The following is a 21,613-nucleotide window of genomic DNA, read 5'->3' as shown; positions in this document are numbered from 1 at the left end:
TCTATAGACACAGACGCCAGCAACCATTCCCATAATATATCTGAACTTTGCCACTGATTACTGAAAAATGTTCCTCATGACTATAAAGCTAGTAAATGAAAACGGAATATGGTCTCTGGTTCAGATTACTGAAAGATTTTAAGAGGCTCTAATCAATGTTGGTAGTTGGGTTTAGTGTATGGGTGATGGGTAGTCTTGCTGGCCTATGATATACAGGAGGTCAGATGTGATGATCTGATGGTCCCTTCTGGCCTTAAACTCTATGACTACAAATTTTGAATGTCACAAGTCAGAGGCCTTGGGTGGGGAAGACAAAGGACTGGCTTACTTTTGAAAACATTTATTTTTTATTTATTTATTTGGATTTAAAAATAATAATTTTAGGATGCCTAGCCGAGGTTCTAGACCTCACAACACATCATTAATAATACATTGAAGTCTCAGCAGCATTAATGTAATAATTTCAACAGGAACTCAGGCAGTCAGAGACCTCCAGACACTCCTTTTCACCCTTCATTGTTGTGGGACACGTACCCTCAGCCCTCTCAGACAGGTGTCTTTTGCACCAATTTGAAGCTATTTCTGTGTGTACATGAAAGAGACAGACACACACACAAGGATGGGTGGGACAAGTTCCAGAGTCCCATAGGCCTCACAGAGAAAGCTCTGACAGTCCCCATCCCCACCCACCTTTTATAATGAGGAAAATCCTGCTCAAATGGCTTGACAGACTGTAGTACACACAGGCACATCCTTGGAATAATTCATGTTTTTTTTTGAACTCTGGGATTACTCAATTCACAGAGCTCATAAGAACCATCGGCTTTCAAATATGTCCTGATTGTTCAAAATATCCTTGCTGGGATTCAGATATTTCTGCCCTGTTGGAAAACTGCTGACCAGACACTCCTACAGTACATGATCAGCATCCTGATTCTGAAACACATGACCAGAATAAGAAGCAGAACCCAATCAGAAGAGAGTTCCCAACACAGATGGGGGTTGGAGGTACACTTTCCTCAAGCAATTTAGCAACATGGTACCTATAACAGGGCCTGCACTGGGAAAATCCAACAATCTGTTTTCCACACCAGAGAAGATCAACTGAGTCCAGACCAGAATACTGTGGGGTTCTGATGCACTCACAAAAATTACTATCTCCAGCATTGTGGAGGAGTGGTTAAAAATGTTTTTTTTAAACATGGGGAGGTTAAATTTAATTTGTACTTTATGATTTTTTTATTAAGTATTTTAAAAAACAAACGACAGCCCCTCTTTAAAAAAAAAAAGATTCTGGACTTATATTTGCTTGTTTCTCTAACTCATACAGCACAAGACCATGTTCTTCTCCAATTTCTCTTTGTAAATGGATTATTAAACATACTGGTTGAATATTAGAGACACAAGGTGGGTAAGGTAATATCTTTTATAGGACCAACTTCTGTTGTTGAAAGAGACAAGCTTTCAAGCTATACAGAGCTCTTCTTCAGGTGTGGGAAAGGTAATCAGTGTCACAGCTAAATACAAAGTAGAACAGATTGCTAAACATAGGAGTTAACACATGTGGTAAGGCACCATGCAAAATGAAGTGGGCCATTAACACCTCTGCAGTTATGGGACAAATAAGGGTTGGTAGGTTACAGATTGTTGTAAAGAAACAGGCCTGGTCTACACTTGGAAATTAGGTTGGTATAATTATGTCAGTTAGGGGGGTGAAAAATCCATAGCTCTCAGCAATGCAGTTAAACAGACCTAACCCCAGGTGTAGACAGCACTAGGTTGATGGGAAAATTCTCCCATCAACCTAGCATCTCAGGTAGGTGGAATACCTACACCAACAGGAGGGATTCTCCCATCAGCGTAGTTTGTATCTTCACTGTACTGCTGTAGCAGTTTATGTGTAGACATGCCCACATAAACCCCAGTATGTCTGAATCCATGATTTTCAGTGTCTAGCAAAGTTAAACTTCCAAACTTGTCATTTGAAGGTGTTGTGCAGGTTTCCTTTGAGGATGAGGCCTGAGGGGCCAGATATGGAGTGACTGTTTTGCAAAAAGGGATTACCTTTCGCAGATCTGAAAAAGAGCTCTGTGTAGCTTGAAACCTTGCCTCTTCCACCAACAGAAGTTGCTTTAATAAAAGATATTACTTCATCCATCTTGTCTCCCTCATATTCTGGGACCAACATGGCTACAATAATGCTGCAAATAACTGGCTGAATATGGCACAGATTGGGAGAGTATGTACTAAACAGCTTTCTGAAAACTGAGCAATCAGGAAAGAGCAGCCAGTAATGACTATATTAGCACTTATCAATTCTTTGTTATTGTCTAGCTCTCAAAAATGTGGCAGGCATTTCTCCTACCTGTTTCTGTGTATTGGAATCTGATTCTGTCTACTCTATTTAGACTATGTCTACACTATGCAGCTTTTAGCGACACAGTTGTGCCGTTACAGCTGTGCCGCTAAGAGTTGTGCAGCGTAGCCACTGTTTGTCAGCAGGAGACAGTGCTCCTGCCAACAAAAAACTCCCACCCCCAACGAGCAGCGTTAGCACTGTTGGCAGGAAAGTGCTCCTACTGACAAAGCACTGTTCACATTGGCGCTTGTCATCAGCAAAACTTTTGTCTTTTGTGGTATGTGTGCTTTTTTTTAAACACCTCTGAAAGACACAAGTTTTGTCTTTCACTTGCAAGTGTAGGAAAAGCCTTAGTGTCAGTAGTGGAACACGGGACAAAGTCCACAGTCACTTAAAATAGAGCAGCACCTCAGTTCTTGACTCCCTACTGACACATACGACCTATGATATTAATCTCAATGAGATGTGCATGCCTGGAAAGAGAGGAGCAATCAGCTATGTAAGCAACAGGACACTTCTGGATATGAGGGTAATGTGAGATACGTGCATTCCTCAGGCCAAAGGCCTACAAGCACCCGAGATGCATAGTTACCTCCAATTATTACACTTTGTTCAGTGTGTCATTATTCTATTAAGAAAATGGTAAGAGTAGGAAATCTGAAGACATGTATTCACTGGAGTCTGTAACCTTAGCTAGCCAGTTTGTTTCCTCCCTAATCCCAACTTTCAAAACATGACCAAACTCATGACCCCTGTACAGTAGAGTGAACAACTAAGCAGTGGTAGTTCTGGCTAGGTATAGGCAACCGAAAATAATCTGAGTGAGAAAACAGAAAGTGAGAGGAAGACAGCAAATCATCTGAATAGAAGAGAACACAAAAAACAGGTATTTATGAGAAGTGCATCTTTCTGCAGGTCCTGAACAGTAAGCAATGAAAACCCTGCTGTGCTTTTCAAATTATAAATTGCTGACCTGGTTTTACTTCAAATGCAGCTTTTCAAACAGAGACTGTTTTCTTTTTAAAAGCCCACCCCCCCATACACACACACGGTTGTGGCGTCGTAGGATACTCCCGTATTTATAGATACAAGACTATTTTTGTGACTCAGAGCCATACCATTTATCAAACTCAAAAAAACCCCATTCTTAGTCACATCCCCCGCCCACCTCCCTCACCCTCATCAATTTACCTCTTTCAGGTCGTGGACAATAGCAGTAAGCCTCTCATTCTCTGCTTGAACCTTGGTAACCACTGCCCTGCTCTGTTTCAGCTCATTTTGCATCTCCAAGATCTTCCCTAGGTAATAAGCTTCCTTTGATGCAGACTCCTGCAGGAGAGTCTCTTCACGTGTTTCACCATCTTCAGCCACTTTGCGGTGGATTGAGAATGATTGTCCAAATGCCTGCAAGAGTAAAATAATGGAAGCCCTTAAAAATCTACTCACTATAGAGAGCAACTCTACCCTGCCATGGGGAATGGACCACATCTAGGGCCTCCAAGCTATGACCAACTAAACACTGTATATCAGCAGCTTTCCAAGAGATGAGGGTGTGACAGGTTGAACCCCCTGTCCGGGATGCCAAATGATGTGCTGGGGTCCCACTGGTTCTGCCTGTTCCACCAGCCTGGGTTTCCTCACCCTGTCCTAGGTGTGCCAGGCCCTCAAGCCTTCTCCAGCACACATACACAGGTAGGGTCACACGCAGCTGCAAACGGACACAGACACTGAGATCAGCTCTGTGTGGGAGGAATCAGCTTGGGGATTTTCCAGCACTCACATGCACACCTCCTTTGGGGCAAAAACCCATAGTAATATTGTCTTGAACTTAATAGAAAGTTCTGCACAGTGCAAGCTCAATGTGGAGGGAGATATGCACAGTTTTTTGCTCCCCCCCCCCAAGGTATGAATGGCACAAACTGGGTTTTGAAATAAACAAGAAATTAGTTTATTAACTACAAAAGGTAAATTTTAAGTGATTATAAAGGATAACAAACAGAACATAGCAGATTACTGAGCAAATAAAACAAAACATGCAAATGAAGTTTAATACGCCCAAGAAACAGATTACAAAATGTAATTTCTCACCCTAAATGTTGTTTTAGGCAAGTTGCAGAGTTTCTGTAGCTTAGAGTTCCAGTTATTTCTCTTTACAGACTGGACCATCTCAGCCTGGACTCAACCCCTGCCTTTCCCTTCAGGTGTTTTTAGCAATCTTCCTTCTTGGACTGGGAGGCAATGGAGATGAGTCCTGTTTGCCTTACTCTCCAGCCTTAAATAGAATTTACATAAGGCGAGAACCCTTTGTTTCCAGTGGAAAAATACCAGCAGTGTCCAAGATGGTACTCTGAACCAGGTGATATCATCAGATGACCCTGCAGTGTCAAAGCATCAAAGTTCCTCAGGATGGTGGGAGATTAGTATCTCCAACGCACTGGAATGGGTTACCTAGGGAGGTGGTGGAATCTCCATCTTTAGAGGGTTTTAAGGCCCAGCTTGACAAAGCCCTGGCTGGGATAATTTAGTGAATGTTGATCCTTCTTTGAGCAGGGGATTGGACTAGATGACCTCCTGAGGTCTCTTCCAACCCTAATATTCTATGATTCTATAAATTCTGTTGTCCTTCTTAAATGGCTCATTCAGGCTGATTGCCTACTGTCTGGTGGGTGTTCCCCCAAGTACACACGCAGTTGTACTTGTTATAAAGTCAGTATTCCTAACCTCAGATACAGAAATCATATATGCATACAAATTGGATAAGCACATTCAGTAGATCATAACCTTTTCAATGATACCTCACATGACCCACCTTGCATAAAACATATCTTAGTTATGCCATATTCATGTCATAACAATATTTCTATGACAAATATAGGGTGTAACATCACAGAGTGCCCCATTTAATCTGCATGAAATAAAACACATTGAAGCTGTTGTTATCTGTAACATAGATGTAGCTCAGAATGAGCACAGGTACCACCGTGCAATATTTCATCTTCTTCCAGGCAGTCTCCTCTGAGATCAAGATGGTGCATTGCTTGCTGAGACATTTAGTCTTCCTAGGCTCAATATTCTTATTTGTATTACCATAGCACCTAGGAGATCTATTCATGGACTAGGACCCCTTATATTGTGAGGTGCAGGAAAAAACACAGAACAAAAAGACTGTCTCTGCCCATGGGGCTTATGCCATTGGTAGCCATTTGGCCATCACTGAACTAGGTATTCTGATATCTGCAAGTGCTCTTTTTCTCTAATTTCTACTGAATAGATTTTTTTAAAAGAGTGTACATGGCTAGTAGTGCTCTCTACATTGTCTTCCATTTTCAACAGTGCCTTATGATGTGACCCAACTTCAGGCAGTCAGGTGCAAAGAAAAGGTGTGAAGGCTGATCATAATTTACAAAAAAGCTGAGAAGGCTATATAGGCAATGACCATCTGTATTACTGTACAGCAAATAGGGATGCCACTTTTAAACTCTTAAAAAAATAAATCAGAGAGTTTGACACCATTACCATTTTTTATTGACTTTCTTCATCTTCCCCTCTCCACTCCCTTCTTTTCTATCCCCTATTCCTCTCAGGAAAAGAGTATTATTTAGGGATGAAGAGAAATTTCTAAAGGGACAGATATTTGCCAGTTACTCTTTCCCTGCTGCTGGCTTGAGTGATCCCTTTTCTTGCACAGCATTTCCCAGTGGTTAATGAGAGAGATGGTTGCTTTGTCCAGCTCTAGTTCAGTACTTCAGCAGGCCCAGTAGAGATCAGCAGCATAATTTAGTTCGATAGACAGACAAAAAGGTACATAGCGAAGAAACATCTGCCACTTCATTTTAATTACTGTTAGTCAAAACAGTGGATAACCTGCTCAAAACCAGACAGACAGTCTATCTCAAAATCCAATGGAAGTAACCAAGATCCACTATCTTAATAATAGCTAAAGCTCTCACACATATTTCTTAACCCAAAAAATTATTCTTGCTGGAAGATGGTGATAGTCTTCCCATTTCAGGGCTGACAAAGTTGTGGAAGCATCTATTCCTCTAATGGAGACCCTCCCAAAAATTTAATTTCTGCTGTACTCATAGCTCCATTCTCAGCCTGATACCCCAAACCCAAAGTATACTAGACAGTTGTTCTTCTTGTAAACAGTGCTCTCCTTTACCTTCTTGTTAATAGAAATGTCATGCTGAATTAAATTCATTGCCTTACTGTTATCTATAGCCTTCTCAGAACACATGCAACATTTTACTGGCATCACAACTGAAAGAACCTGTAAGAATTTCATCGCAAAACTCTGTTCATACTTTTGTACTTTGTAAGTGTGGTTTACTTGAATAGTATTGTGAAATCAGCATTAAAGGATTCTAAATATATTCAATAATATATTAATCCAGCTGTCTCTTCAAAAGGCTACAAGTTCTTAAACAGCAGGAGTCAGCAACTTACTGGATGGGTTATTTTAAACAAGAGGTTCGATTTAAAATAATGAAACTGTTAATTGTGATTCAGTCAATAAACCTGTTAATATAACAGTGAGTTAGGAACACTGCTGATAAAGTGCATATAAAGTGCAAGTGAAATAAAAGGTGCATTCAGTGGCTCATTATTAATGATTAAAGGCCTAAGCAATAAAGTGTCTGTCTAGCAAAGGGACACAGATACTGTGGTGATGAAAGCTAGAGACAAAAACACATCTTTTTAAAAGTGGAAGTCAACTCTGAACATAAACTCTGGAAAGTCAAGCATAAAAGTATAATTAGACAAACCAAAAAAAGAATTTGAAGAACAACTAGCAAAAGACACAAAAACTAACAGCAAAATCTTTTTTAAGAACACCAGAAGCAAGAAACCTGCCAAACAATCGGTGGGCCATTGGACAATCAAGATGTTAAAGGAGCACTCAAGGAAGACAAGGCCATTGTAGAGAACCTAAATAAATTCGTTGCATCAGTCTTCACTGCAGACGATATAAGGGAGATTACATCTCAGCTGTCCTTTTTTGATGACAAACCTGAGGATCTGTCCCAGATTGAGTTGTCAGTAGAGGAGATTTTGAAACAAACTGATAAATTAAATGGTAATACATCACAAGGACCAGATGGTATTCACCCAAGTTCTGAAGGAACTCAAATATGAAATTGCAGAACTACTAATTGTAGTATGTAACCTATCAATTAAATCAGCCTCTGTACCAGATGACTGGAAGATAGCTAATGTAACGCCGATTTTTTCTAAAAAGCTCCAGAGGCAATCCCAGCAATTACAGGCCAATAAGCCTAACTTCAGTACCAGGCAAATTTGTTGAAACTATAGTAAAGAACAGAATTATCAGGCACATAGATGAACACAATATGTTGGCAAAGAGTCAACATGGCTTTTGTAAAGATAAATCATGCCTCACCACTCTATTAGAATTCCTTGTTGGGGTCAACCACCATGTGGACAAGGGCGATCCAGTGGATATAGTGTACTGGAATTTTCAGAAAGTCTTTGACAAAGTCCCTCACCAAAGACTTTTAAGCAAAGTAAACAGTCATGGGATAAGAGGGAAGGTCCTCTCATGGATGAGTAACTGGTTAAAAGACAGAGAACAACGAGTAGGAATAAATGGTCAGTTTTCACAGTGGAGAGAAGTAAACAGCAGAATCCCACAAGGATCTGTACTAGGACCAGTGCTATTCAACTTGTTTATAAAAGATCTGGAAAAAGGGATGAACAGTGAGTTGGGAAAGTGTGCAGATGGTACAAAATTACTCAAGATTGTTAAGTCCCAGGCAGACTGCAAAGAGTTACAAAATGATCTCACAAAACCGGGTGACTGGACAACAGTGACAGATGAAATTCAATGTTGATAAATGCAAAGTAATGAACATTGGAAAACACAATCCCACCTAAACATACAAAATGATGGATTCTAAATTAGCTGTTATCACTCAAGAAAGATCTTGGAATCATTGTGAACAGTTCTCTGAAAATGTCTGCTTAATGTGCAGCAGCAGTCCAAAAAGTTAAACACAATGTTAGAAACCTTTAGGAAAGGGATAGAGAATATGACAGAAAATATCTTAATACCACTATATAAATCAGTGGTATACCCACACCTTGAATAATGTATGTAGTTCTGGTTCTCCCATCTCAAAAAAAAAAAGATATATTACAATTGGAAAAAGTGCAGAGAAGGGCAACAAAAACGATGAAGGGTATGAAACAGCTTTCAAATGAGGAGACATTAAGAAGACTGGAATTGTTCAGCTTAGAAAACAGATGACTAAGGGGGGATACGATAGAGGTCTATAAAATCACAAATGTGTGGAGAAAGTGAAAGTGTTACTTACCCCTTCACATAATACAAGAACTAGGGATCATGCAGAGAAATTAATAGGCAGCAAGTTTAAAACACACATAAGGAAGTATTTCTTCACATAATGCAGAGTCATCCTGTGGAACTCATTGCCAGGGGATGTTCTGAAGGCCAAAAGTATAACTGGGTTCAAAAAATAATTAGATAAATTCACAGAAGATAGGTCCATTGACGGCTATTAGCCAAGATAGCCAGGGATGCAACCCCATGCTCTGGGTGTCCCTAACCCTCTGACTGTCAGAAGCCAAGATTGCATGACAGGGGATGAATCACTCGATAATTGCCCTGTTCTATTCATTCCCTCTGAAGCATCTGGCACCAGCTGCTGTCGGAGAACAGGATACTGGGCTAGCTGGGCCATTGGTCTGATCCAGTATGGCCATTCTTATGTTAGCTATGTGTGTTTGTAGATAGACACATTTATATGCCACCATCACAGCAGCTGTAGCTGGCACAGCAAGAGAAGACAACCAACCCCTGAAAAGGTGGGAGGGCAGGGCAGCCTTGCTACTAAATATCTGTATTACTGGAATCTGAATCCCTCCCATGCTGTCAGATATCACTTAAGGAGAATATTCTGGATAAATGCCAAAATGCATCAGTGGTATCCTTGAAAACATAAGAACGGCCATGCTGGGTCAGACCGATGATCCATCTAGCCCAGTATCCTGTCTTTTGAAAATGGCCAGTGCCAGATGCTTCAGAGAGAGTGAACAGAACAAGGCAATGTAATACGTGATCCATCTGCTGTCATCCAGTCCCAGCTTCTGGCAGTCAGAGGTTTAAGGACACCCCAAGCATGGGGTTGCGTCCCTGACCATCTTGACTAATGACCATCGATGGACCTATCCCTCCCATCGATGAACCTTTCCATGCTTCTACGTGGGTCATCATGAGCCCTTTTCCTCATATATAATGTCAGGGTGCTGTCTTTTTATGTTTGTGGGGTGCACTGAAAGGGGATTTGGGTTTTTATTTTTCTTCCCTGAAAACCTTCCCCTGGTTAGCTTTTGGCCATAGCAACTTTTAATTAAAAAAAAAATACTGTATTAGACCCTCAGGGTTTTCGGGTATAAGAAAAGTTATACAAATATTTAATTATTATTTGCTGCATCACATCTAACACACTTTCTATAATGGAGCTGAAATGATGTCTAAGCTAGAACTAAGGACGTTTTCAAACACAAGTTGCAGGACACAGAAGCACAATAGTTGTCATTTTCCTGAGTGTATACAAGTCTGAGGAAGAGAGGCAACCATTCACAAAAGGATTGTTTCCCCTCCCATCCCCACCCTTCAAAATCCAAACTATAAATGCTTTTTCCTAAAAGGAATGCAGGACAATTAGCTGCCAAAAATATAGCGGGTCTCTAGTACACGTTTAGGTCTTCACAGAAACCATGGAATTTTAACTGCTCAGTGATGGAACCAGCAATTTGCTTAATCTTTTACTGTGCTGGTAAATCATTTATCGGGAATCACTTTTTACAAAACCACTAACAGCAAATTATGAATTACACTGATTAAGAACTGGAACTCCTACCAATCATCTTCAAAACTGTACCATACTTCACATACTATAAACTAGTTCTCACACTATAAAAGCTTTAAGCTTTTTACAATCACTTCACCCCATTGCCTACCTTCCTACCTCTCACAGAAATTGATATTTTACATCTAGGAAATGTCCAAATATAACAGAGGTATCTGACATGAGGGTGCAACTGAGCTGATGAGTTTTTATGTATATTTTACAACTCAAAGCCGGGGAATGATTCCCCCGCTTATGTATACATACACCAGCTTGAGCGGTGTCACTGCAGTAGCACGGGGAGTGGTAGCAGAGATATGGCAGAGCCAGGCCAAGTACAAATCTGAAACCAGTGGATAGGTACTTGGCATGGCTCATCCATGCCTCGCCTGCCACTACCCATCCTTCTGTGGCTACATTGCTATTTATAGTTGCAGCAGCTTGATGAGAGCCAGAGGGACGATGTGAATATAAGCAGGGGAATTAGCTATAGTTAGAGAGGAATAAAGAATTTCGTATTTTTTCCTGTGAATTCTAATTTGAACACATAGTCTGTAAAAATATTTTAAGCTAAGCCATTAAACTACTCCACAAATTGCTGTCAATTTATTCCCTGTCCCATGCCCCCGTCCCCCCCCCTTTTTTCCCCATAATTCCTCTTAGCATGGTTGGAAATTATGCAAACCCACACATCAAGCAGAGAATATTAAAAGTATCCTTTTGTCAAAGTGTACGCAAGCAGTTGTCCTCCTTGCGCTTTTTAAACTTCAATTAGAACAATTTGCGTATAGAATGGTTAAACTTTCCAAACAGAACTATTTAAAGGTTTCAGTGGGACTATTCACACATTTAAAGTTATGCACATGCATAAATATTTTCAAGATCAGAGCCTAAGGCATTTGTGTAAAAAACAGTACTTCCTTATATAACCATGTAACCTTGCTGTAGAGGTTCCAGTGAGCTGGCCATTTATTTCACCAGCACTGTCCCTTTCAGAGGAAAAGTTTGCTGCTTCTGAATCAGGTTAACAAAACTTGTAACAGGCTTGATATAGTCCAATTTAAATAAAGTAATTATCAATTCTCAGGCCAGCCTGCATTAGTCAGTCCTTCCACTTGTCCCAGGATTAGCCAGGTGGCTGGCCCCCATACTGGGCAAGAGGAAGGATTCCTAGACATGTTTATAACTAGAGCTGGTTGAATGTTTTCAAACAGAACAGCTTTGACTTCAATTGGACTACTCAGATGCTTCAAGTTAGGCACATACTGCAGTACCTTGCTCAGTCAGAGCCTAAATGCACATGATACGGAAGTGAACATTTATTACGCTGATACAATATTTATACAAGTTGAAATGACAAATGATGTAATTGACAACTGATCATGGATTCAGTCTGATACATCTGTTTTTCCTAATTTTTCAGTGTACATTATATTACACTAAGGGATGGATGAACATCAGAAGACTCAGGTCAATTTCAACAAACACCTAAGTCTTCAGATGCTTATGCAAAGCTTATTCAACTAACTTTTGTTTTTACCTCCTCACTGTCCCATACTGCTGAACCACCTCCCTACCAGCCCAGGCTCCTCCTCCTAATTTTGAATTGCCTTCTGAGTTGGAAGACTGGATGTCCCACTCCCTCTGCTACTGCATCTTCAGGGAGAAGATAGCTTGCCCTAAAAGAGAAATGGGATGGGAGACGAGGGCCAGAGAGCTACCCAGTGACAGTGTCTGATGGGAAGGTGTTAGAAGGCCACCCGGAAACAAAGAACTGAAAGTGGCAAATACTTCCCTGAAGCCTGAAAAAAGAAACCTCCTTGGTTCAGGTTCTCAAAGGAATGAAGATTCAAGGAGATTCTTATTGGTGCAAGTCAGGTTGAGAGGAGGAATGAATTGGATGTGCATTTGGTGGATGCAAAGGAGTTAGTTGTGCATGCATCATTTGTGAGCTGGATGTCAAATGTAGAGAAGGGTAGGCTGTACAATAGGGTATGGAGGAGTGTAATTGGGATTTAGGTCATGTGGAGAGGTATGTGGGAGCTGGGGCTGCTCTCAGTGCCCGTTTCAGGGCCACAAGTGGTAGTGCAGTTACTTCCCACCTTAGTCTGCAAGGTTTGGCCATCTGCTTGGGGCAGGATAACCTGTGCTGTGATCTTACCATCCATCTCTAAACCATCAAATAACTAAATAGCAAATCAGGATTCAGCTTTCTGCACCAAAGAGAAAAAAGGCAAATGCTTAGCTGCAATGCTTAGGGCAAGGCCCTGATTAGGCCTGGGTTCTGGGTCAGCCCCAAAGCATTCCTCCTCTGTCCGAGTCTTACCCAGCTCCACCCTGAACAAAAGAAGGCTACGCCTTCTTATCTGACCTGCTGGTTCTTGATTGGTCAGTGTTTCTTCCTGGCCCTTTTAGGCTTCTGGAGGACTGTCTTTTTGGTCATTTGGTCTAAATGGATTTTCCTTGAGCGGGGAACGTCAGAGCACTGATGCCTCCAGCAGGGGGCAGAGAGGCACAATAGACCCCGTCACAAGGAATAAATGGGTGTGTTAAGTGGACATGGGGGTTGAGGAAAAGATTAGATACATGCAAGTTTGTGGTGGTGGAGGGATTACAGCTAGGTATGGGGACTCCAGGTGCTTCTCTAGGCCAGAATGTGCTTTTTTTCCAGCTGTACTTGGTCCCATAACTGTAGCCGTTTCTCTCTGATCTGGACTTTGCCACAGTCACCCACGCTTTTGTGATTGATTAGATTACTGAGAGTAATTCTAGTTGTGACTACCCTAGAAAGCGACTCAGAAGATACTGCTGGCCCACCGCTGACTTTTATTTACAGGAAACATATTACATGAATTTTCTGATAATTGCATTGGCTTCTTGATGCAATTCAAGACACTAATATTGCTATTTAAAGCCCTATATAGCTTGAGTCCTGGCTGACAAACCACTGGCCTCCTGGTATAGTGCCACAACAGTTTAAATTGGGTGTGATGCTCAAGCTAGATTTAAAGTTCTGAAGGCTGAATGCCACATTTTCAGTGGAAGACATCCCCGACTGGTGTGACAGAGGTCAAGTGTGAGATCACCAAGGCATGATGCTGTTAGCAGATAAACCAGACTCCCACGATCCTTTGTAGATGAACCAAAGTCCCATAATGCTTTATAACTATAATCCTTCATATTCAGGCTAAATTTCTGTATGTTGTCAAATGGCAGATTGTGTATGATGTCTTCCTCTGACCCACTAATCTTTAGAAATATGTCCAGAAAACCAAGAAAGTGAATACATGTTGTTACAGATGTCTTCTATAATTTGTGAGATAAGGACTTTTGATAGAGGTCTTTAGCTTATCACAATTACATAAATTGAGATGCCATGAGTATGAAATTTTCTGAGTCATGTGGAGGCCGGGGAGTCTGTGTGATAAATGAGTTAGAAATAAAAACGAAAACAAGGTCACTCATCATAGATCTTAGAACCTTTACATGTTAAATATAATTGGCATGCAAGAAGTAATGCAGGGATATATGGAGGTGGATATATGCTCCTGAAGGAGTGAAAGAAAAATATGATTGATCCAAACAATTCCACAGTTGTGAATATTACGACATAACCAGATAACAATCAGAAAGACAATGCCTATTCAGAGACAAACCCCCCCATCATGTTCAGTACTTTTAAAAAAGCTAAAAGAAAAGGAGTACTTGTGGAACCTTAGAGACTAAATTTGTTAGTCTCTAAGGTGCCCACAAGTACTCCTTTTCTTTTTGCGAAAACAGACTAACACGGCTGCTACTCTGAAACCTTTAAAAAAGCTGTGAGTTAATTCAAGGATAGAAAGCACCACATATGCAAAAGATCAACTAAAAACAGTAGTAGGTATTGGAAGATGCTGTGGGAAGTCCCTCTGAGTTTCTGTTTTATTTTTATTAGTTCATTCTCAGGACAGAAATTCGCAAGAAGAGTTCTGCAGAAATTTACCGTTAGATGTTTCTAGCAGTCATCCTGGGCAGGGATTCAGAGAAGAATAAACCCTGATCATCTCACTCCCCTGACTTAAATAGGATTTACATATGGTGGGAATCCTTCATTTTCCAGTGTGGTTCCTCCCCCCATCAGTGGAAAAATACTGGTATTCTATCATGGAGTCCAGTATCAGGTGACATGATCACATGATCCTGCAGTGTCAAAGCAGCCATGAGTAGCATCGCAGGAAGCTGGGAGATTAGCATCTTCAAAGATCTATTGTTCTCCCTAATGGTTCATTGACTTGTCCCCAGCTAAGCAGCCAGACTGATTGCATTTTGTCTGGTGGGCATTCCCCAGGTGCAAACACTTTTGTAGTACAGATGCATAGTCAATATTCCTAACTTTATATACAAAAATGATACATGCATACAAATAGGATAATCATATTCAGTAAATCATAACCTTTCCAATACTATCTCACATGATCCATCTTTCATAAAATACATCTTAGATATGCTATAATCATACGACAACAATATTTCTATGAAGAATATGGGGCATAGTGGCACAAGTGTAACTTACACCTTCTGGCATTGGGTATCTAACTTGGTTTCTTATGGATACAAATGTGACAAGTGTCTTATCTATACCACACATAGAAAAGTGTTCAGTGTATATGGAAAATGAGGGTAATTTCTAGGCTACAAATGCTGAGCTGTAGCATGAAAAGTAAACAATTCTTAGTATTTCCCCAAAGGAGGACTTGGACAAAAGGAAATAAAGTTATGTTGACTTTTTCTGCAGGTTATCAATAAACCCCTAGAGAGTCTAAGATCCATGTTGAAGCTCATATATCAAATGCAAGTCAATAAATGCTCTCAGAAATTTACAGAGGGGCAGTTTCATTCAGCTCATCCAGTGATATTGCCACACTTGTGCAGTCCATTCTGTGCAGATTTCAATCAATATGGCATAGTGTGAGGACCTTGGGCAAACATACATAATTTCCAACTTCATTTTTATAAATGAGGAGCAAAAATATCCCTAAATATATCGCTAAGGACACATTTATAGTCCAGGACAAGAAAGAGCTACCATGGCAATTAAGGTGCAAATAATCTCCATTGTTAATCATCAATCTAGCAAAAGTGGGAGTTGAATCAGAATCCTTCTCTAAAAGGCATTACAACATTCAAGAGGATCTAAATACTCTTCCTGAGAATTCCCTCTAGGCACAGAAAATACATGAAAGCAGGTGGTAATAACAAAGGAAACTGCTTATCTACGCTACTAATTAGATTTATGCTGGTAGTTTAAAGCAATTCTATTATTGACTATTTTCATTTTGAAAGACATCATTCCTGTAAATAGTCAATCACACATGGTTAATAAACAATCATTAAAAAAAGGGTAGCTATATTCACACCTATTTCCAGACCAGTTTACAATCACTAATTGAATCACTGCTGAATTTAGTAAATTAAATCTACCGGTATTTGGAGATAAAAGATTTATACTTCCTTGCTTATAGACTATACGAATTCAGATTGTTATTAGGCCAAATTCTTCAGCATTTACTAAGCCTAAAATCCCATTAAAACCAATGAGAGCTTTGTTTGAACATGGCTCACCCAGGATATTCTTAACAAAATGTTTGTTTGAACTATTACGCAAAACACCTTTCACAGACTCCTGCAAACATTGTAAATAAATGGGAAGGCCCAAGTTTAACAATGCACAGTGAAGTTTAACAATGCACTGCTTTCCATTATATGCACAAAATATGCAAGCTAACTGTTCGTTGCTTTGACTTGTTTTCCTGTAAGTGGCTTGCAGAGAATGTCTGGCTGAAGTTTGATTCCTTAAACATTAAGTCACTGTATAAGGGCAAGATTATTTCTAGCCCTACAGTGCAGCCATGCAGAACAACAGGGAGGGAGGAAGGACCCTCTCTCACCGCATGAAGATGTCAAGGCTAGCCAGATGCTTTCTCCCCCATGCCTGGGAGGCTGCATGCCGAATACTCCCCCTTTAGCACCATGAGGAAGTGGCTGGGAAGGAAATGGGGAGTGAGGAGACACCATTGTTCCTTCCACTCCTACACTCCAGCCAGTAGGGTTGGGGAGCGTGGGTGAAGGGAGGAATAAGCAAAAAGGATTACGAATTTTTCCCTTCCCCCTCCGACTGCACTCTGGAAAACATAAAATCACTACTCATACGGTTTGCAGATGATGCAAAAATTGGGGGAGTGGTAAATAATGAAGAGGTGAGGCCACTGAGGCCTTTTCTACATGGGCAAGTTTCTGCGCAGTAAAGCAGCTTTCCGTGCTGTAACTCCCGAGGCGTACATGCTGCCAAGACACTTAGTGCACAGAAACTGCACAGTTGCAGCACTGTAAAAAATACCACCCCGACGAGAGGCGTACAGCTTTCTGCACCGGGGCTACAGTGCTGCGGTGCCAGTTTAGACACCCTGGTCAATTACAGCGCTGCGATTGGCCTCAGGGAGGTGTCCCACCATGCCTTTCTCGCCTCTCTCTGGTCATCGGTTTGAACTCTACTGCCCTGCCCTCCGGTGACCAACCGTCAGCCCCACCCCTTAAATTCTTTGGGAATTTTGAAAGTCCCCTTCCTGTTTGCTTGGTGACACGTGGCAGTGGTCTCAGCGCATCTTTCCAGGTGACAATGCCTGCTCCACACACCAGGCGATCGCCCGCTTGGAGCAATGCCGAGCTGCTGGACCTCTTCAGCATTGGGGAAGAGGAGGCTGTCCAGTCTCATCTGCGCTCCAGCCATAGCAACTATACCACCTAAGGACAGATTTCACAATGCATGTCAGAAAGAGGCCATGACCGAGACACACACTGCAGTGCAGGGTCAAAATGAAGGAGCTGCGGAACACCTACCACAAGGCATAGGAGGCAAACCACCGCTCCAGTGCTGCGCCCACGAGCTGCCAGTTCTACAGAGAGCTTGACACGATAGTTGGTGGTGACCCCATCTCCACTGCAAAGGCCACTGTGGATACTTCGGTGGCTTACATGCCAGTTGAGAGTGGACCGAGACGGGGAGGAAATCTTGGATGAGGATGTGGAGGGGTAGGCGGACCAGAGGCAAGACAACTCAGAGGTCAGAGATGCATGCAGCCAGGAGCTCTTCTCTACCCTGCAGGAGGCTAGCCAGTCACAGCTGTCGAAGCTTGATGAAGCACAAACAGGAGGGGAGACCCCTGGTAAGTGGCTTTGATTTTGAGAATTGCTGATGCGAGTTGTTGGGGGCAGGAGGGTTGCAGAAAGCAGGCGTGTCTCTGTATGATGCGTGTACCACCACATGCCTAGTCTGAGCAGCGGAACAGGATGTTGATTGACTCCCTCACTTCACGGGAATCTGCCTCAGAGATCTCCAGGAAACTCTCATGGAGATACTGGGCAATCCACTGCCACAGATTCTTCGACAGAAATGCTTTGTTTCTTGCCCCATTAAGGATAACTTTCCCACGCCAATCTGCTGTCACTGAGGGGTGGGGACCATTGCTGCACACAGACGAGCCACATAAGGCCCAGGGCTGAAGCCGCAGTCTTGAAGAAGACCCTCCCTTGATTCCCTGCTCACCCTCAGCAGCAAGATATCTTCCATAATGAACATAGCCTGTGGAAAATGTGGGGACAGTAATGATTATAAGACCCCACCCCCACCCCTTCAGTGCTGGCTCTCCCCAAAAGCCATGTGTCCAGTGTACAGTACAGTCCTGGAACTCTGATTTCCCCTGCCCCTGCAGTTACTCACCATTTTGGGGGTCTTGTGACTTCTCCATGTGTGCTTGCCTGGGGTCAGCCAGTTAGGACAGTTATGTGAATAGTGGCTGTATTTTAAATCACTGGATCAGTGGTCTCTGTGTTGCAAACAATATTGCTTCTGTAAAATGTTGCATTTTGGCTTCACAGATATGACCTTGGGATCCCAGCCTCCCTCTTTGTTATCGCCAGCTGAACAGCTGTGCAGAACTAGAAAGCGCCCTCGAAGAAGTAAAGGGGACTTTCTGCGTGATGTCATGATGCACTCCACAGGCGAAAACAAGAATTGAAGGTGTGGCGGGACAGCGAGAAGAGGGACCGAAAGGAGAACGCAGTGTGCCAGAATGAAGCAATGGAGTGGCTCTTAAAGGTTATGGAGCACCAAGAGGACGCGCTCCAGGCGCTACTAGCACTGCAAACCGAGCAGCTCTGCGCCCGCCCGCCCTCCCTGCAGCCGCCATCACAAAACTCTTTCCCATGCGCCCCCCGGATACCGTCAACACACCTCCTGGCTCCAGTCTGTACCCGCTACATTCCACTCCTGCCCCGTCACAGTCCAGCCCTGCAGACTCCCAGTACCCACTGCACTCAACCCCTGTCCCTCTGCAGTTTAGCCCTGCTGAAATACAGTACCTGCTGCATTGTACTCCAAAGGAGAAGGTTGGATGTGATATCTGGACATACACAAATCTTTAACCGTCCTGGGACCCCACTTCTTCCTGGGACTCTCCCTTCCCCCATCCCGCTCAGTGCTGATGTGTTGGATTTGGGGTTTTTTTTGGTCTCTCTCCTCTGGTTGTTTTTTATCAACAGAATTGTTTTGGTTTGAAAGCAATCTGTATTCCATTAATTGAAAGCAAATAGAGTCTTGCAAAGCAACAGGCAGTTTTCTGAAACCTTCATAGTGCGATTGGTGCAGACAATGCAATCACCTCCTAGCATTACAAGCACTGCACTCCCGAGCATAGCAACAAATATTAGTGGCTTTCAGCTTCAAATTGCTGCCTCCAGGCATCCCTGATCTTTATGGTCCCGCGCTATGCCCTCTAATAACCCTGGTCTCTGGCTGTTCAAACTCAGCCTCCAGGCACTGAGCCTCAGTTGTCCAGCTCTAACTAAAGCTTTCATCCTTCCCTTCATAAATATTATGAAGCGTACAGCATGCGGCTATAAGCATAAGAATATTGTCATCCGCCAGGTCCAGCCTCTCATATAGGCAATGCCAGTGGGTCTTTAAATGGCCAAATGCACAATCCAGTCATTCTGCACTTGCTCAGCCTCTTGTTGAACCGCTCCTTGCTGCTGTCAAGGTGCCCCGTGTATGGCTTCATGAGCCACGACATTAAGGGGTTGGCAGGGTCTCCCAGGATCACAATGGGCATTTTGGCTTCCCGTACGGTAATCTTCTGATCCGGGAAGAAAGTCCCTGCTTGCAGCTTCCTGAACAGGAGAGTGTTCCGAAAGATGCATGTGTCATGCACCTTTCAGGACCAGCCTGCGTTAATGTCTGTGAAATGCCCACAGTGATCCACAAGCAACTGGAGAACCATTAAGAAATACCCCTTGCAATTAATGTACTCTGTGGATAGTTGGTCTGGTGCCAGAATTGGAATATGCGTGCCATCTATCACCCCTCCACAGTTAGGGAAGCCCATTTGTGCAAAGCCATCCACAATGTCACGCACGTTGCCCAGAGTCACAGTCTTTCAGAGCAGGGTGCGATTAATGGCCCTGCACACTTCCATCAACACGAGTCCAACTGTCGACTTTCCTATGCTAAACTGGTTAGCAACTGATCAGTAGCAGTCTGGAGTAGCCAGCTTCCACAGTGCAATCGCCACACGCCTCTCCAATGACAGGGCAGCTCTCATTCTCATGTCCTTGTGCCGCAAAGCTGGGGCGAGCTCACACAGTCCAGTGAATGTGGCTTCCACCCATCTTCTCTCTCTCTAATAAGCAAACCAAGCATTCATGACTGCTTCAGTTCCACTGAGAAAACCTAAGTACTAAGGGTGAAGTTCTGGCTCCACTGAAGTCAATGGCAAAATTCCTATGGACTTTAATGGGGTCAGGATTTCAACCCTAAGTATTTATTTTTGGATGATGTATTGTATTCTTCTGACCATAGACTCCCTGCAAACAGAGAGCAGAAAGTATTTGCTGTTAAAGGAACTATAGCTTTTTAAATTAACAAATCCTGACAACTGTAGCTCAATAAGTATAGTCTTATTTTCAGAGAGACTTTCACACAATTTAGGTGTAATCAGCATGTTCCCTTTACACTCTTTCTTTCTATAGTGGCAGTTCCCTAGGAATGAAAGAAATTCATTCCTCACTTTATCCATGTCATCACGAGGAGCAAAGTCAGTGTCTTTGGAGAAATCAGGATCAGCCATACAGAGAAGGAAGAAACTATAACCAACATCAAGAGAGGAGAATGCTTAGCTAGCAAACTGAATCTGCCACGAAGGTCACGTCTACACTAGCGAACTTACAGCGGCACAACTGTACCAATGCAGCTATGCCCTGTAAGATCGCTTGTGTAGCAGTTCTATGCTGTCTACACTGGGGCAAAGCCACTCATCAGTGCTTACATGTTCTCTCTTCCTTTCAGAAAGGAAGTATCTAACTTGTCTCTGAATTTTAGAGAGCTAACAGTTTATAAAGCTTAGTTCAAACCTATGCAACTTAGATGACCACTTACACAGCTGCAATATCAAAATGCAAATATCAGTTCCTCCAGCAGATGCTCACAGTGAACAGTTTCCTGCCCTTTTATATGCTGAAGTTTCTTTGCCCAAAATATGTGTTGAATAATTTTGAATAGTAATAAATAAATAAAATTGTAAAACACTCACAGTCTGTGTGCATGAACAATTTACAAAGAGGAAACCCCCCACAATTCTCCTAAATGTTCAGTGTACGTGGTCGGCCCAGTTCTGGAGGTAGCATTTTTCTGGTATGTCTCTCTGATGTTAAAAGCTCATTGCAAACTCATCTCATGCCATCTAGGCTGGGTTATGCTTCAGTGGGCAAACCAGAGTGTAACGTGCCTGTTCTTTTGCTGAGTGAAAGGCAAATGTTACAAGTCAAAGTGTGTTTCAATCTACTTTTACATTTTTACAAGCAATTTCCATTTAGTTCTGAAGCAGTTAAATTACATGGAAATCGTTTCTCATTTGTATTAGTAATTTACACTGAATCACACCTGGACAACTCATTAAATGAAAACTATTACCAGTACTGCATCTGACACAGATGAAAAAACACCATATATGGCTGAGTATAATTCATTCATTGTTTCATGGACCCAGAGTCCTCCAGAAAGTGCACAAATCCACACATCATGTCTCTGAGTACTCCATTTTATAGTCACATCTCAGCTAACTGAATGATTTGTAACATTACAAGTGGGCATAGACCTCCCTATTGCCTTCACATTTGAGACAACTCTTGCTAGTTGTTTATTCCAGCAAATACACAAAATATCTTGAACTCATGAACTGTAGCACAACTTCAATTACTTTTGACAAGAATATGAAAATAACTGAAACAAAAGATGATTTAAAAAAAACAAAAACCACACCTTTTTGTG

The 21,613-nt window shown here is 42.2% G+C and overlaps 1 protein-coding gene across 8 annotated transcripts in view; it reads right to left on the bottom strand.

The window, feature by feature from the left end:
• BICD1 (BICD cargo adaptor 1) overlaps positions 1 to 21,613 on the bottom strand; it is a 256,112-nt gene that overhangs the window by 141,487 nt on the left and 93,012 nt on the right. For all 8 annotated transcript variants that reach the window (XM_038376917.2, XM_038376924.2, XM_043518356.1 and 5 more), the window contains exon 2: positions 3,551 to 3,763. In XM_038376917.2, coding sequence (XP_038232845.1) covers positions 3,551 to 3,763 — 213 coding nt within the window. The remainder of the gene's footprint in view (positions 1 to 3,550; positions 3,764 to 21,613) is intronic.

The sequence above is a fragment of the Dermochelys coriacea genome, chromosome 1 (genome assembly GCF_009764565.3).
Source record: "Dermochelys coriacea isolate rDerCor1 chromosome 1, rDerCor1.pri.v4, whole genome shotgun sequence".
NCBI lineage: Eukaryota > Metazoa > Chordata > Testudines > Dermochelyidae > Dermochelys > Dermochelys coriacea.
This window is presented reverse-complemented; position numbering and strand designations above follow the sequence as displayed.